The following is an 18,552-nucleotide window of genomic DNA, read 5'->3' as shown; positions in this document are numbered from 1 at the left end:
GAGCTCGAATCCCAACTCTCAGCTTTTTGGGGGTAAAACGCCCCAAACTTCTGCGCTTGGGCGGACGCTCGCGGGGCCGAGACGAGGGCTGGGGCTCCGCGCGGCGCGGGGGAGGCGCGTTCCCTCCCCTCCCACCCCGCCTCCCGCCCGCCCGGCACCGCCACCGGAGCGGTGCGGAGCGGAGCTCCCGGCCCCGCCGTGCCCGCGGCGCCGCGGCCGCACCCGCACCCGCACCCGCGAGCGGAGCCAGAGCCGTGCGTGGCCGCTGTGCGCCGGAGCGCAGCCCTCCGCCTTCCTTCCTCTTCCTCCTCCTCCTCTTCCCCCCGGCCCGTCGCCGAGCGCTGCGAGCGGAGCCAGGGCAGCCGCTGCCCCCCGCCGCTGCTCGCCGCCCTGCCTTGCCCGCCCCCCTCCTCTGTCCCGCCCAAGCCATGAACTTTGGCCGCGGCCCCGCCGTGGTATTGAACGTCGGGGGCACCCGGTACTCTTTCTCCCGGGAGGTGCTGAAGGATTTCCCGCTGCGGCGGGTGAGCCGCCTGCACGGCTGCCTGTCGGAGCAGGACGTGCTGGAGGTGTGCGACGACTACGACCGGGAGCGGAACGAGTACTTCTTCGACCGTCACTCGGAGGCCTTCGGCTTCATCATGCTGTACGTGCGGCATGGGCACCTCCGCTTCGTGCCGCACATGTGCGAGCTCTCCTTCTACAACGAGCTCATCTACTGGGGGCTGGAGGGCTCCCACCTCGACTATTGCTGCCAGCGCCGCCTCGACGACCGCATGTCCGAGACGTGCACCTATTACTCGGCCGAGGAACCCCCGGGGGAGCCCGGCGCCGGTCCGAGGGGCAAAGCCCGGCGGGCGGCGGCGGCCGAGGGAGGGAAGTGGCTGGAGAGGATGCGGCGGACTTTCGAGGAGCCCACATCTTCGCTGGCAGCCCAGGTGCTGGCCACCGTCTCCATCCTCTTCGTCATCGTGTCCATGGTGGTGCTGTGCGCCAGCACCCTGCCCGAGTGGCGGGCGCCGGAGAACCGCAGCGTGGAGGAGCAGAGCAGGTACACAGCAGAGTCAGTCAGGGAGCCCTCAGGGTAGGAGGATCCTTTATTTTCCCGCTGTCCCGTGTGTCCCGTCCCGTCTGTCCTGCCGCTCGTCCTTGTGCTCTGTAGCTGCTGCCGCGGCGGGGAAAGCCCAAGGGCTGGAACGGGAGCCGGGGGCTGGGGAGCGGGCGCTGCCCCGACGGCCCTGGCGGCTCCGCGCTCCGCTGCCGGAGGATCCGCTGGTGCGGGCAGAGCGCGGCTCCGCTCTCCGCGCAGCGTCTCGGAGCTGCCGCGCCCTCCCTCGTAGAAGCCGCGGGGCTCCTTACCCGCAGAAGAGGTTGGCACGCTCGGGAAATCGCGTTAGACCGTACTACCTCTCTATTTAGGGAATCGAACCTTGAAAAAACGCGGTTCCCTTCTCTTTTCCTAAGGGAAGAACACTTCGGGTATTCACACCGGTCCTTCTGCTGGAGCAGACCCAGTGTGACGGATCTGACCCGGTAAAATCTGGCATGTGGGAGCAGCCTCACCCCGTCCCCTTTTGCCGCTCAGCATCTCTGAGCGTGGATCGAGCTCAGCACGGAGCTCCTGAAATGCTTCATCCCGTACCCCGCTGCGTGAATGTAGCAGATGTTTACATTTCCGATAGACAAAACACGTGTAAACATGCTCCACGTTGTGAAACAGTTGCAGAAACGAGGGCACGGATTTTAGGCTCAGCTCTGAGTCCTCCAAGCTAGAACAACCCCTTTAGTTTTATCTCTTTGTGACCTCAGCTCGGGGTTACATCCATGCAACCCTACCGACTTCAGTATCACCACTCTCCATCTTCTGCTCTCATACAGAACAGAATAAGCACTGCTCCACTAAGAGTTCTCTCACAAATAAGCCTCAGACAACACAGATTAAAGTGAATGCTTCTTGTATTTCCCACATCCCTTCGTTTAAAACCAATAGAATATTCAACGAAAAGTGTTCAGCTTCTACTCTGCTCATGGGGCCCCACAGTGAAACTGCAGCCTCGTCATTATGAAATTACCATCTTTTACCATAGAGTTAATTGGAATGTGATATATCACATTCAGCCAAATTAATTCCTTGGAAAGTATTTTCCTAGTTTCCATTAACTTAATGGAAAGTGCACCTGTATTTCTGTTTGTAGCCGAGCCAAAGCATTAATTGTATGAACAACAAGAAAGCAGCTACAGTCTGAGAAGCTCTTGGTTCCTGCCCAGATACAGCTATGTCAGAAGCTGCTCCTACACGTTCCTCCAGTTAGGAAGCCTTACATAACCTCTGCAGTTACTTCAGATGGGGGATGCTCTGGATGACCTCTATGTAAGGCAGTATATTGCTTAGATATCCCCACTAGACAGGGGAAAATGCACGCAACAGCAACATAGCATTAACGACTTTGGCCATATCTTTGATCACATCTTTATGATGTGGATGTTTACAATTTCCCACTTACTAAGAGTTTAATGTGCAGATGGACAAGGTAGATGACGTAATTTTTCTTTCATGGAATCTTCATCTTCCAGAACATGTATGCAAACATAATTTTACTCCTCTGATTGATTGTATGTTGTGTAACGAGTGTTGAGGTCCTAAGTACTCATGAGATTTTCTGTGTAGCCAAGCACCTGCCAGGGTAGGGAAGGCTGCTTTTAAAATGGAAAGGGGCACTGCCAATGGTAGGGTGAGTTTCCTTAGGACCAGCTGTAGTAGTCTATGGATTGACAATAATAATAATAACTGTAAAAGAAGTTGCTGCAAACAATTTCTAACCTTCTTGCAAAAGTCTGTTGCACTCAAACACTCACACAGGCTGGTTCATTTCATGTGTGTCTTAGCCCATGTGCTATCTCTGCACATTAATCAACAGCAATTTAATATGAACACACTGACAATAGATACAGATGTGCTCCTGCCTGTCCACAGCTTGTCCCCTTACGGCCGCTCTGTTCCTTGTTCTGCGTGCTGCATCATGACTAAAAAGCCTGCAGTGTCTGGAGAAAAGGAGTGAGCTGCCATTGCTTTTGAGCAATCCAGTCAAGTTGCAGCTACTGACACTTGCTGGAGGATTTGACCTAATATGCCTTGTTGTCAACTGACTTCATTTCATTTACATTTCCTTCAGTTTTCAAAACCTGAGCAGCTTACCTGAAAGTCTGACCTTAGAAACCGCACAGCAGTGCACGGAGTTGCGTACTCTGGCAGCCCCGCCTGTCAGCGAGTGTGCTTGTAGAAACCTGCCGCTAGGTCCCGATCCATCCAAAAGCTTGAGGTGAAATTCTGCCCTTTGTTTATTAAGAGAGGTATCTTACTGAAATGAAAAAATTCTATGTAACTTATAATATGCAACAATGTTTATTGTCAAGAGAAATTGTGACGTTACTGCTGTATGGAGGTGGGTTTTGACATATGACACTGTAGTTACCAGCACAAAGACTTTACGTTATCCGTAAAAACACATTTCAAAAACTTTTAGAAATAAAAATTGAATGAGCTTACCTAGAACTCATCAAAGTGGAGATTTTGGATGGAACTGACTATTCAAATCAGTATCAGTCAGTGCTTAGAAGAGATGAGCATTACCTCAGGAAATTCAGTGACCCTAAAATCTTGCAGATATTTTCAGTCTTTCTTAGGTTTACCAATAAAAAACAACCTTTTCTCAATGTTATGTTACTTATGGCTTGGAAAGGTGCCATGCAAGTAATTTCTGTGGCTGACCTGAGGCAACCACCCACAGAACCACTTAGGGCAGCTGTAGTGAAACCAGCTCAGCCAGGGTGTTTCCCCCATATCTGGACATTGTTTCTAAGGGCAAGATGGTAACTAATTCCATAATTTACAAAATCAGCCTCTTTAATGATGTTTGCAGTAAGGGTTACTACTGCTGCCAATTAATACCAACAGTGTTTATATCTTTTCTTTTTTTCTATTACACAAACACCTCTTCACCAGAAGAGGATTTGAGTCCACCAAGTTTTTCCCACATCCTTCTCAGAGACCCTTATGTTGTTATGACTTTTCATTGTGATAGCACTGTCGAAGGGTGAACAGTGTATGTCTGTTTCTGGTCCTTGCAGTAACACCCTTTAGAGGGCAACAGAGAACTCCAAGGCTTTTAAAGGAGAGAGGGCTGAAGAATCTGACCTCTGAAATTCACAGATCTCAGGGACAGTATAATTCCCTGATTTGCAGAGGGATTGCCTTCCTTGAGTCCATGTTTAGGATCAGGGAATGAGCTATTAAAATGTTTTTGCATTTTATGATTTCTCTCCCTTCCCCAACTTGGCACGTTTCACTTACCAGAACTAAAGATTTGCATCAGATCTGCACAGATTAGGAGCAGACAGGAGGGACACATGCCTCCCTTCTGTTGCTTCTGGCACTTTCAAGTCATCTTTGCTCTCTTCTGAACTATGCCAACAGTTCCATACCGACAGTCTCTGATCATGGACCCATCCATCAACTGACCAGCAGCAGCATCTTCTGGAGGGAGTTTGAGCCTATGATAGGAAGCTCCTTGACTTAGAGCCAGTGCAGTTCTAACTACCTGTCTTTAACTATTTTTCTAAGACTAAATATGAGTAGCTAGGTAGCATGAAAAAAGGCTGTTGCCTCTTTTCCACTTATGATTAAATTGATATTGAAATAATCCCTCAGTTGTCTGTGTATATGATTGCTGTGTTGTTAAGCAAAGAAGTTAAACAGCATTTCTCAACAGATGCCAGTCAGCTTTTTTTTGTGTCTGCAAAACATCAGCTTAAAAAGTTACATTTGAATTTTAGAGGCACAAAAATCATTATTATTTCAGAACACCCAAATGTTCATGTTCAACACCTGTTCATAAAAATAAGAAATTTTTTCTTGGAGAAGATCTAACCATATTTTTGCCTAAGTTGCAAAAGTAGGCTGAAGGTAATGAACAGAACTCCAGATTTTGTTTAAAAACACAGATGTAGATTCTTCTTGTGAATTTAAGAGATTTTTGAAAAATTGAGATAACACAAAGAATGGACATGCATCACTCCCTGACCACAGCGGAACCTGAACAACCTCACCAGGGCTGGGTGCTAATCCCATGTTCCAAGAATGTGATAAAGATGCTGAGGATCCCAGGGATGGGATGTCCCTATCCAGATATTGCCTGGGAGTGGGGAACCATTTGCCCCTTCTCCAGGCAGTGCTGGTCATTACACCTCCCCACAAGAGGCGGGCACTAACCAACATTTAATGCATCGAGAGATACTGCTACCAGAGCTGGCACAGAAGGGGAAAATGCCTGCAAAACTGGCTGTTCTATGATCCTTGCTCTGCATTTTGTAGGCAGGCAGAAATCCTGTTGATTTCAAAAGGATTGAAAAAGGCTTTTTGCTGAAATGATGACGAGTCTTCCTAAGCAGGAGTTTGATCTTTCTGGCTACTGCTTGGACATTCTTCAGGTAACATGGAAATAGGCTTTAGCAACAATTTAACACATCAGGGCTGACAGCCTTGAATCCTGTCACAGCCTCTCTTTGACTGTTTTATGTTTTCCTCATGTCTCTTGTTGATGTGTATGTTCTATTTACAAGCTGAAACAGTAACAGTGCCACTAATGAATATTTTGGGGAGATTTCAACTGAATCAGGAGGGAGTATTAAAAGTATACAAATTGGCACACTGGGCCAAGGTGTAATACTAAGTTGAGATACTTCACAATATTATTATACTAAAAAAAAAAAAGAAATCATATTGCAAAACTAGTCCTTTTTAGTGATTGAAAAAAATTCTTCAAGCACTTTTTCTTAGTGTACATAAAACTGCCTATTCCGAAAGGAAGTTACTAGATGGAACAGAAAATTAAACACTGACTGGATTACAGTGGTAGTGAGGCTCAGAAAGGCTTCATTGTCAGTTTATGGACATAAGACTCATTAAGGTAATCTTAGAAACCTATTAAGTACCAAGAGGCCATTTCTTGAAAAAAACAAAATCCCATCCTCTTTCACGTAACTTAGGTCTGGGCCAGTGAACAGTAAGTTTGAGCAGAAATAACCTATAATTAATTAAAAATTAGAACTTAATATTCTCTTTGGTTATTCAGATTTTGTGGGGAATCATCAAGGAAATACTTCATGGGCTTGTTTTTAATTTCCCGTCTCCTTTCTGGATATCAGCTGTTTTAAAACTGAATGGAGAAAACAAACGAACACTAAACCAGAATAGGTATTAGATTTTACCAAATAAAGCTCACAATTTAATTATACATTTAGATACAGATGCTAAAGCAGCATATTATTTCAGGAACAGGCAGTCTGTCATGTGAACATGCAGCAATATTTTAAGAATTGATTACAGTTTAGTAACATTAGTCTTTCTAGTGAATTTCAGTTGGCCTTAGCTTGATACTAAATTCTTTTAAGGATTTAATTTTAACTTTCTTATTAGATATTATTTCTCCATTAACAAGGATATAACTTTATTATAAAGATAAGTCACTATATGGAAGAGGGAACTTGATCTGAAAGTGGAAACATACAGTATGTAGCACTCTAGCTCTCACAACAGGTCAGAGGCTTCTAGTTGTGCTCACCAAATCATTTACTCACTTAGATGACTCATTAGGATGGTTGAAATCCATCTACAAATGCAAAAAAAACCAAACCAAAACAAAGCAAAAACAGTGAGAAGAGAGGAGGAACAACACATTTCACTTGTGTCTAAGTAGTAAGAAAAGACCCATCTTTGTAACCTCCCAAGCCAGGATGTGTGTAATTGACGAGAAAAAAGGATTGATTAAAAAAAAAAATGGAGAAATGGAAGTGCAATATGTTGTCAAGAAGAAGTAATGCACCTCCATTATTTTGATCTTGCTTTGTCATTTTGCATCAGTGATGTTCCTTAGCTCTCTTGTAGTCTACAATAAAAGGTTCTCCGGTCCTTCCTAAAGCAGTATAACTGACTTACAGTATCTGTCATGCTAAGGACTGCTGGAGTAAAAGAATGGAGTAAAAATTACATTCCATCTAACATGGATTTTTACTTGCACAACTATTTCCCAAAGTTATATCAGAACACTGAATCAATATTGATTCATAAAGATAACTTCTACTGAATCGCAATGATTAGGACCTACCTTCCTCAAGACTTGACTCAGAGATAACCTGCCAATTTGGGATAAAATTAAGGAATTGCACCACCGTAGTTTTAGGAGCATCAGGAGGAAATACCAAATGAAGCAATTTTTAATTGTAAAATTAAGAATGGCTTTTTCATTTAAATGCTTGGTCTCATAGATCACAGATGGAATTATTCAGAGAAATCTCATGAGATGGAATGGAACAAAGTTTGTTGGCATTGTAGAATATTCCTGGCTGCAAATTTATTTCCAGCTACAACTTTTCTTGTAATAATTATACAGGGACTCAAGCAGCCAACTTCAAAACACATTCAGCCTTTATCAGTTTGTTCATTACCACAGCCATGCTGTTTGGCTCCTTTTACTAAAGAAAGTTTATGTAGTTTATAGTCCTGTATGTAAAAAATGACTGAAGTGAATTTACCCACTAACATTTTTTCTTGATTTTTCAATCTGAAGTAATGATAATTCACATTCATACAATAACTTTCATATATTCTGTACAAGACTTCTTTAGAAGGCATTATGACCTGAACTTTTTTTAAAAACCAAATCGGCATCTGACATAGTTACCACTCACTGTTTTTATTAACAGGAACACTAGTGTCTTCGAAAGCTTAATTTTTAAGAGAACACATCATTCTTAAGGGAAAGCTATTTTTGAAATTTGTAGGTCCTTACATGAGAAGTTGCTAACATGATCAAGTATTTTATAGGCCCTTTATTAAGAAAGGCCCCTTGCTTACAGGACTTTCATTGGTATTTGTGAAACAAAGTCATAACAAGGTCTGTGGCTAGAATTACAGCGTACCTTATGAATATACATCAACTGACTATTACTATTGCCTCTACTTTTTAGTATAAAACTGAAGTGAATAAAGGAATAAAACAAAGTTAAAACAAAACTTTAGTGTATGAAGCTTTTATGAAAGATGGTTTATAGTCCGTTAACATAATTACAGCAGTTATAGAAGAATCTGTCTCTCTAGCAGCCCACTGTCTTAATAATAATGACAACAGATTTCAGAAACAGTAAATATATATGTATATGTAAAGGTGTTAAGGAAACAAAACTTTATGCTTGAAATGACAGTTGAATTATTACTTACAAATCATTATCATTTCTACAGACAGTACCTCATTAGAACCCCTGCAGTAGGAAAAAGTTGAATCTAGCATTTTCAAGTCTCCAGTCTAAGGTCACTTTGGTGGCAGACTTGTTCATAGAGATGGCTCTGGTGAGTGGCTTTTTTTTTTTTTTAGCACAAAAAGTTGGTGAAAAAAGATAAGCAACCAAAGGAAAGAGGGAAATACTAACTCCCATTCCCTCCAATATTAAACAAGTGAGCACAGTTTGAATTCCTAAAAAAAAAAAAGGGTTAATTTGAGATGTGAGATTCAATAGTATGTGCACAACTATTATCAAATAATTACAGAGAAAATTTATCTTCTGTTTCTACCTTCCAGTGTTTCAAGTTGAGAACGTTCTCAAGTCTCACCTGCTCATGCAGGACTTTAAAACACTCAAGAGAGTGCTGAAATCACCCTCCAGGACAGCAATGCTTTCTTTTACCAAGGCAGCTATTTGTATTTGAGAAGATGATCCCACCTATCATTTTGCTTACCTTGACATTTTACTGTGACACAGTTTAGAGGGAGTTACATTTAAAAGAAAATATAAAATTCAGTAATGCTAAGTATAGTGGTAAATGAAGGCACACAAGATTATTACTTTGGTACTATGTGTACCCAATAGTGAAGAATAAAATACTATCTGTAATTTGTGGCAATACTATGAAATCTTGAATACAGTTCTAGGTAAGACCCTTTTTGGGATGCAAGTAAGACTGGTTTCAGCTGGTTCTTAAAGAGCCAATTTGCATGAATTATCTGATGCAAAAGCTGATTTCCACCTACTCCATCTTCACTTTCATTCTAGTTTAGCAATCTGGATCAACACATTGCCAGTTCACTGATCCACAGTCCTTGGCATTCCTGAGTGGATCAAGCCTCGCAGATTTAAAACAAAACCAAGTATTTTAGATTACGTTACACATTGGCATTGGTGGCACACCATTTTCTCTAGGGTTCCAGATTTTGTAGGCATATTTGTCCAGTATAAGGATATGAATATATAATCCATAGAAAATGATCAGTGAATGAGTCCTTAGCACAGATCAGTTTAAACTCCTCATTAGATCCTATGGTTATTTGCTGAAATCTGGTGCTTCATGCTCAAAATAAAAATAGTGTGGCTTTGTTTGTTGTTTGTGAAGGTCTGGATGTCAACTTGGTAATGTGTGTGAAAAAAAAACAACAAACCTCCACTGAAGCCCTTCCGCAGAACATAAATGCTGTACTTTCTTTCTTTTGACAGGATAATTGAAGCTATCTGCATAGGCTGGTTCACTGCAGAGTGCATTGTGAGGTTCATCGTTTCAAAGAACAAGTGTGAGTTTGTCAGAAGACCTCTCAACATTATTGATTTACTGGCAATTACTCCTTACTACATCTCTGTTCTAATGACAGTTTTTACAGGGGAAAATTCGCAGCTCCAGAGGGCTGGAGTCACCTTGAGGGTCTTAAGAATGATGAGGATTTTTTGGGTGATTAAACTGGCTCGTCATTTCATTGGCCTTCAAACACTTGGTCTGACTCTGAAGCGTTGCTACAGAGAGATGGTGATGCTCCTTGTCTTTATCTGTGTTGCTATGGCAATTTTCAGTGCACTTTCCCAGCTGCTTGAAAATGGGCTGGACTTGGGAACAAAGAATAAGGATTATGCCAGCATCCCTGCTGCTTGTTGGTGGGTGATCATCTCTATGACCACAGTTGGTTATGGTGACATGTGTCCCATCACAGTACCGGGAAGGATTCTTGGAGGAATCTGCGTGGTTAGTGGCATCGTTTTACTAGCCTTGCCGATCACTTTCATTTATCATAGCTTTGTGCAGTGTTACCATGAGCTCAAGTTCCGATCTGCTAGGTATGGTAGAAGCCTCTCTGCTGAATTCTTAAATTGACCCAACTCGAATTCTGTTGTAGTTACTGGCTAAGCTTTGTCTTAGAAGAGAATGGTGGAAAGTCCCTCCATGTTTCCTCCTTGACCGTCCTATGGAACAACATTCTCGCCCACCTGGAGAAAGCCCATCACCATTCAGACAGGAAGGATGGCCACCTACCTTGGGCACCTTGCAAGGAGAGAGAGTGATGTTTCAAATTTGAGAGAACAAGATGACAAAACAAGATTCAGAAGTCCTCAGCCAGAACAGCTTGGTCTTCAGTTTGCCTTTCCACACAAAAGCAGAACAAATAAATGGGCTTAACACCAAGGTCTGTCATTCCCATAATTACATCCTATATCATTCAGAGCAATGTGTAGCAGAAGTACATGCAGCTCTGAATGTTGTAGCAAAGATCTCCCTAACCACAGTTACTTTCTTTTCTGGAATCCAACCTTTAATAGAAGTGTTGTACTTCATGAAGATCAACATAAAAATACAGGCATTGATAAATGTATTTTCAGGTAGTTTAGTGGGAGAGCTATCCAAACTTTATATACACTCAGTTCAACTCCATCCACCTGAAGTTACATATTCATAAGAGGTTTTTTTTCTATTTAATTAAACATTTATCTGTATCATAGTGAAGGCTGTCTAAGACAAATTATAAAATTCCATCACTTGAAAGAATCTGGAGAAAGCACTGAAGCTCCCTGTCAAATGAGACTCTCCATCATCTTTAAACTAAGCAATCCTTAACAAAGGATACACTTTATGGAGGTTTTAAAAACAAATGCCCAAAATATATCAAAGAAAGTGAAATATAGAAGTGCAAGTTGCACTTGGCAAAAGGGTATATTCTCCAGTGTAACTAGGAAATTAAAATGAATCAAGTTAGGTTCTGAAATGCTGTTCACTACATTTCTTGTGTAGTACTGCTAAATAGCCTTGTACTGTATAATTCTGAAAAGCTGCTATGTAGAACTGTGCAGTTACATACTAAAACATGTTTATGTACAGCTTTACAAATTTGAGTACCAATAAACATCAGTGAGGAACCTTATTACTAACCTCAAAGTTCAGAGTCAACAGCATAGTTGAATTTGGTGTGCTTGCCTTAAAATAATGCATTTAATATTACTGCGCTGTAGAAGCATCTTTTATATATGTATTTCTTAACAGCTTTAGAAATAAAATGAGTACCACCTAGAAAACACATGTTTGGAACTGCTCACTCAGAGAGAAGTATCACATTGGCCAGTGACTGGTATGTTGAAGGCTCTACCCTGAAAGAGCATGCAAGACTTGAACAATGAATTAGCATTTTAAGTGGTCTTAGTCTTAAGTAGTCTTAAAGAAATACATTGAAAAATAAAATTTTTCTGAAGACCTGAAAAGAATTTTAGCAGCTTTCTGAAAGACAAGCTTGACTTTTCCTTCAGCAGTTTTTAAAGAACGTATTATTGAGTAACATTACAGACATACCTCCATTTCTTGCCACTGACACGTTCTGGTGTGCAGGTGGTCAGCTGTAAACTTCCCTGTTCTGCTATATTTATGCCTTTTGTATCAGAATTATGTAGTTCAGGAATGTGCTCTTGCATCCCCAGAGAGGTGAATATCAGTTAAGCAAAAAATTCTTAGGTGAGATTCACAGCTGATGTTAGCTAGGCAAGTAGTGACTTCAGAGATACTCAGATGTCTTACACCAGAGATGCTGGCTCTGTATTCCTGCATGTGTACCTATATATATCCTGCATATATTATATATTATAGTCAGTTGCAATGTTTTCTACTCCTTACAAAAAAAAAATCCTCCTTGATAAAATTGAAATTTCAACCTTAAATCCAAACACAGCGGTTTGAAGAAAATGACATTTTCATTTTCTATTGAAAAGTTTATTTTGGCAGTATTAAAAAACATCCAATTTTCAAGGAGAAAACTTCTATTTTTTAAAAAAACTTATCTCCATTTTTTTTCCTTTAAAAATGAAAAAAAAAAAAAAAAACCACAAAAAAACCACCCACTTAAGAACTTTACCCTACAGATTTTCACATCATTTCCCAAGTATTAACCTTGGGAAAAATACCAATAAAAGCCCTTAAAACTGACTTTGTCTTTTGTTCATTGACCAAATCAATGATCTGAGATAGAACCCTCCTCTCACAAAACGACTCATCATCAGGATGACAACTGTTTGAAATTGACATAGAATGGAAATGTACTTTGAAGTATGTTGCATTCTTGATTCCAAGACAAAATAAAATACATTGCAATACCACCATAAATCTAACTTTTAGATGCCTGTCAAAAGGAAAAAATATATAAATTAATGCACATATTAACTTGTGAATACCAATTTGCATCATGAATCATTATGTATAAGCAATTAAGTACAGGAAATTTTCAAAGATTAACAGATTTGGGTTATATCTGGTACACAAACAAAATGTTTGATCCTTTATGAATTGTTTTCCAGCTAATTAATCCATTCCCCAGTGTAAAAAGATTAGCTACTGAAAATAATTGTGTAAAGGAATAAGTCTGTGGAGATTATATACTTTTTAAAAATTGTTTATGTTCAATTTTTGTATGGCAAAATGTGGACAGAATGACCTTATGTATTTTTAATTCAGCTACAATAAAATATTATTTTGATACTGCTCTCTTTATAAGCCAACTAAGAAGAGATACTGTTGGGTTGGTTCTTCTGTTGTAGGCTTTTTTTTTTTTTTTTTTTTTTTTGCTGTTGTCTTATGATTATCAGCATGTAGACTTTAGTTTCCTAAGAAACCAAGTTGAAGTAACATGATCTCATTAGTAACCTTAAAACAGAATTTTATACTAAGCAATTAGGGTTCCTGATTTTTAGCAGTATATGTTATACCACTTTCTATGGACAAGTGTTTTTGTTCTTTTTTGTTTAGTGAAACTGTAAAGAAAATGAAATATATTTGTGGTCTAAAATAAGAACATATTTGAACAGGTGAAACTTTTACTGAAAGCGTACTTGAGATCGTGTTTTATGCAGCCACTGGGTACAGTGCTTTCTTTCCAAATACAGCATGTCAAAGCCAAATGAGGACAAACTGGCTCATTTCTAGTATTTGCCAGTTTTAATCCAATACAATAAAAATATTTAATGGATGGTACCTCTTTGATTGTTAGGAACATTTGCAATTGAAACAAATTAGATAAAATACAAACATAATAAAAGTGAAGATAAATGAAGACAACTTACAACTTGTGACCCAGCCTTTCTGTTCATCTGAAGTTAAACCAATGCCAATGAATTTTGAACTACCATTATCCATCTTGATGACAGCAAAGGTTAATCATACCTTACAGTAGATTAAACTTCAGATTTGATCCTTACGACTGACCTGCTGGGAACTGTACATTGGCTGCAGTCCTTCAGGGTACTCAGTGCCACTTAAACATTTGATAATTACTGAAATCACTGTAATTCAAAGGTGCCCACACTACATCTATCTTCCTTCTAGAGATCTACATGGAGCATCATCCTCAAAAATTGCAAAGAATGAAAGACAGTTTCTTCTGATGTAGGGCTGTGAAATAATATTTCTTTTATGAACACCTGCAAAAAACCAACCAAACAAAAAACCCCAATCAATTTAATCAACTGGTGATTTTACAGTTTTATTATCATAGGGATCAGCCATTTAAATGTGGAATTCATTCTTACTGCACAGTGGTTGATGCTGGTGTACACAGCAGCAAGTTTGAAGATAAAAATCCCATGTGCCTTTCTTGATACCTATGTATTTAAAGCGAAAGGTACTTGGTTTTTGTATTGTCTATGAAATTTAGTCCCTGTAACGGTATCAGTTTCCAACTTCTTTAGCATTCAGCTCTGCTGTTTCAGAAAGAAAGCTCATGTCCTTACGTGTTCAAATCACTTGTCTCTTCCCCTCTCAGTAATGATGAGAAAACCTTACAAGCCTCAAGAGCCTGCCAGCAGTAGCATTACACGCACAGCAGACACTGAATTCCATTTTCAAAGCAATGAGTCTCCCGTAAGCCAGGAAGATGAACGTCTGCTTTGCTCTGAATGTTCTTCCATGTAAGAGGTTCAGGATAAAACAACCAATTAGAGTTTTGGTCTTTTGAGGTACCTTGATGTTTTTAATATTATCCTTTCCAGTGTGTTTGTAAGATGTTTGCCAGAAAAGAACCTTAGCTCTGCATAGCAAAAAAAAAAACCAAAACCCATATATATATATATTTAAAAAATTGCATTATAAACAAAATTAAAATAATTGCTGATTTTAGAAAAGGAAATTCTTCAGAAAACACCTTCTGTTATTTGTTTGTGAAAGAAAACATACATGTTAGTATATAAGACATTAGTTCTTGCTATATAAAACACATCTCTGTTTACAGTAAGGAGACTTCCTTAAGTGAGAAAGGTCTTCTGGCTTTGCTAGAGCTACAGCAGTTTACATTAGCTGAAAATCTGTCCCAACACATGTGGAAGAAACAACAAAACACCACTTTTATAGTGGAAAACTAATATGATCTATAGCCTCTGAAGTGCAACACAAAGTAGGGAGTATCTTTCATAGATGATGTAATAGGATAAGCACCAAGAAGGCTGCACTGGGAGCAAGCACAACTGACAGTATGCTTGACAAGAAATTTTAAGAGCCACAGAAGATGAATAATATAAATCTTTAGTCAAATTAATAAAATATGAATGTTTGCAACTACATGCCAGACTCCTTTATTCTTTACAAACTCAAATGTTTATAATTTTATAGAACATTCATATGTTGCTTGCTCCTCTGTCAAGAAAAATGTATACTATCATTTGGAAATGTAATGGATATGTTTTCTTGATGTGAATACAGAATTAGATGCCTAAAATCACAAAATAAAATTTACTGATTTTGTGAAATATTTTGTGGGCTATGGGTCAAGACAAACATGTTTAACTGTATAAAATGTTTTGTTTTTAACAAACAAATTCGGTGGCTGTTCATATTGGTACCTTGGCAAAAACTTTCCTTCTTTAAGAAATTTTGGCTGTTGAGAAGCTTGTCATTTAGAACCTAGAAGCCTTGCTTAACAGAAAATCTGAAAATTTAATCCACATGCTACTGTGAGACAATAAATAAACATAGAGAGGGTTATTCTTCTCAATGACAGCAACTGAATATCATTAGAACAATATCCGGACAGAGACCACTGACAAGCAGTGTCCTTCAGGGGTCAGTACTGAAACCGATGCTCTTTAATATCTTCATCAATGACATCAACAGTGGGACTGAGTCCACCCTCAGCAAGTTTGTGGGTAATACCGAGCTGTGTAGTGTAGTCAGTGCACCCGGGGACAAGATGCCATCCAGAGACCTAGACAGGCTTAAGCAGTGGGCCTCATGTGGCTCAACATATGCAAGCACAAGGTATTGCACCTCGGTCAAGAACCCCCACTATCAGTACAAGCTGGCAGATGAACGGATTGAGCACAGCCCTGCGAAAAAGAACTTGGGGGAACGGTTGGAGGGCAAGCTGGACATGACCCAGGCATGACCTTCACAGCCCAGAAAGCCAACAGTATCCTGGGCTGCATCAAAAGCAGGGTGGCCAGCAGGGTGAGGGAGGCGATCCTGCCCCTCTAGTCTGTGATGGTGAGACCTCACCTGGAATAGTGCGTCCAGATGTGGAGTCCTCAGTACAGGAGAGACATGGATCTGTTGGAGCGTGTCCAGAAGAAGGCTACAAAAATGATCCAAGGGATGGGACACCTCTCCTACGATAACAGTCTAAGAGAGAGCTGAGACTATTCAACCTCGAGAAGAGAAGGCTCCGGGGAGACCTGATAGCGGCCTTTCAGTATCTAAAGGAGGGCTATAAGAAAGAAGGGGACAGACTCTTCAGCAGAAGAGCATGACAGGACAAAGAAAATGGTTTCAAACTAAAAGAGGGGAAATTTAGATTGGACATAAGAAAAAGGTATTTTACAATAAAGGGTAGTGAAGAGCTGGAACAGGCTGCCCAGAGAGATGGTGGATGCCCTGTTCCTGAAGACTTTCAAGGTCAAGCTGGACAGGGCTCTGAGCAACCTGATTGAGCTGTAGGTGCCCCTGTTCATTGCAGGGAAGTTGGACAATATGGCCTTTAAAGGTCCCTTCCAACTCAAACAGTTCTGTGTTGATGACAATTATATACATCAGAACTATTAAAAAAAAAACACCACAGAAAAGAAAAAACAACCATGTAGCACATGTGTTATTCCTTGAGGATTATTTAGAAGGACAAATCTAGAACAATTGATTGAATTTGGCTTCAAGTTCACTGAAATGTACTTACATTCATAGTTTTGGAGTTTCAAAGTAACGAGAAGATCCCCCAGAGCAACGCTTGCATTGCTGGGGTTCATGATAGGAGCTAAAGGGACTGAGCAAGAAGAGCAAAGATGCACTTTAGTGATTAATTAAGTGCAGCCATTTCAAGCATACTTCCAAAAATAAACACAACTAATGTTCTTAGAAAAAAGTTTGAATATTTTAAGATATCTGTGAATTATCAACTACCCTGGCATCAGCCCACTGCATTATTATGAAAATGAACATTTTTGTTTAGAACTCATGAGCATTTTTACTTCTCATTTATTTATCAGTTTTCTAAGTTTTTACATGAAATTAATGATATGAGTATGCTTTGCATACATTTTGCTAAAAGAACTTCTGAAATATTTTGGAAGCAAAAGTTCTCTGTTTTTAATGTTTTAACACATTATTTTACAGACACTTCCAGCACTTGCATCTCCTATCAATCTGAGATGCAACCACAAATATACTGAACACCAAAAAATAAAATAGGATTCTTGCTATCCCAGGGAGCATTTTATACATTTCTTGTCATAAGAATTTCAAAAAGACAGTAAAGAGATTCAGTGAAATCTAGAAAATCAGATACTTCAAAAATGAGATCCTTTCCATTGTATTCCAGAAATTCCTGACTTCAATTTTTGTTTTTCTATTTCTTTTCATTGCTATTTCAACAATATTGAACCATAATGAGGATCAACCAGGCTTCTGTTTTCCTAAGTAATCTACAGCCATGGGTCAAAATTACAACGCTGCTCCAAAGAAAACATAATCCAAGATCAAAACACAACATAAAATAGGTAACCAGACGAAAGTGCAAGCAAGCAACACAGCTTTTCTCTGCAGCATGAATGTCACAAACTTGTTGAGTCTGGTATGCTTTTAAGTACTCAAATACAGTTCCTCTCCTCCCCCTCCATTTTAGCATTGCTCACACAGGATGCAGCATTTAGAAGATGATCATTTCTATGTTGCTAAAAAACCTTTGTCGTTTGTACTGGCTGTGCCAAGATAGCACAGCTTCTAGCCACGATTTTGTTGCTAGGGTTTAATATTTGAACAGTATGTCAGTTGAATTATTTGATGGAAAGCTATGAACAAGTAAAACTGAGGCCATTTATTTGAATAGCATCCTGAATCCTTGATGCTATTGTATAGAAACTATATAAATGTAGAAGAGAAAAAATCCCAGCAGCGTATTCTCTAAGCATAGTCAAGCAAAGGCCCACTGAAAAGAAAATCTTCAGTAACAAAATTATTTCAGTAAAAAATAAATTCAAATTTAAAAGTATGGATTCATGCCACAGAGTCTGGCTTAGAGCCTTCAAATTTATATGGATTCCTTGAGTATCCCTGCCTTTGCATGTAGTGACTTCAGCCTGCACCTGCTGGGTACAAACTGAGCCTATAGGTCACAACAGCTTTTTTAATCTACATTGCCCCAAGAGACTTAAGAATCAGATACATCTGAAGACAAAAAAAAAAAAAAAAAAAAAAAAAAGAGAGATGGGCAATGAGTATGGAATTAAAGCTAGCTAAGATAAATTTTGCTTTGTTTTTAGAAAGTCTGCTTGACATCTGAATTACGGAAGACAAAGGCTTGCATGTACCTGCCAGGTTATCCTCAGCAAGACCAGGGACTGTGAAGCTCACTGGCTTCCCTCTGTATAGCAGACTCCATCTTCAGCATCTCTATCCTGCTTACTTCCTTAGACTTTCTGTTTTTGCCTGATCCTCACTCAAGGAGCGTTAAGGTTAAACATTAACATCCCATGACTGAGGCACCTCTTACCTTTGCCTTCTCTTCACATAGATTGTTCCAATTATATTTGAAATGCTATTCAGATTAGATAGCTGAGAGCAAATATCCATTACATTTCTCTGTGTCAGCGTAGGATAAAGAACTCTCTCCTCCTCCGCAATAAGTGTCACATATAATGGGAAAGCAACAGTCATGCAAAGCAAAGCAGTAAGTCATGCGAAGCTTTTACAAAGCAATACAGAAAAGCCTAAATCATCCACATCCTACC

At 40.0% G+C, this 18,552-nt stretch overlaps 1 protein-coding gene across 2 annotated transcripts; it reads left to right on the top strand.

Annotated features, from left to right (window-relative positions):
• On the top strand, positions 269–12,827 carry KCNG3 (potassium voltage-gated channel modifier subfamily G member 3). 2 transcript variants are annotated; one of them, XM_021392567.1, is made up of 2 exons: positions 269–1,051; positions 9,544–12,827. In XM_021392567.1, the coding sequence occupies exons 1-2, from the start codon at positions 429–431 to the stop codon at positions 10,187–10,189; spliced, it is 1,269 nt and encodes a 422-aa protein (XP_021248242.1). In that variant the 5' UTR covers positions 269–428; the 3' UTR covers positions 10,190–12,827. The 2 variants fall into 2 exon arrangements, with proteins under 2 accessions (XP_021248242.1, XP_021248240.1); XM_021392565.1 differs by having other exon boundaries at positions 269–1,084.

The sequence above is a fragment of the Numida meleagris genome, chromosome 3 (genome assembly GCF_002078875.1).
Source record: "Numida meleagris isolate 19003 breed g44 Domestic line chromosome 3, NumMel1.0, whole genome shotgun sequence".
NCBI lineage: Eukaryota > Metazoa > Chordata > Aves > Galliformes > Numididae > Numida > Numida meleagris.
The sequence above is the reverse complement of the archived record's forward strand: the minus strand, read 5'-3'. Positions and strand labels throughout refer to the sequence as shown.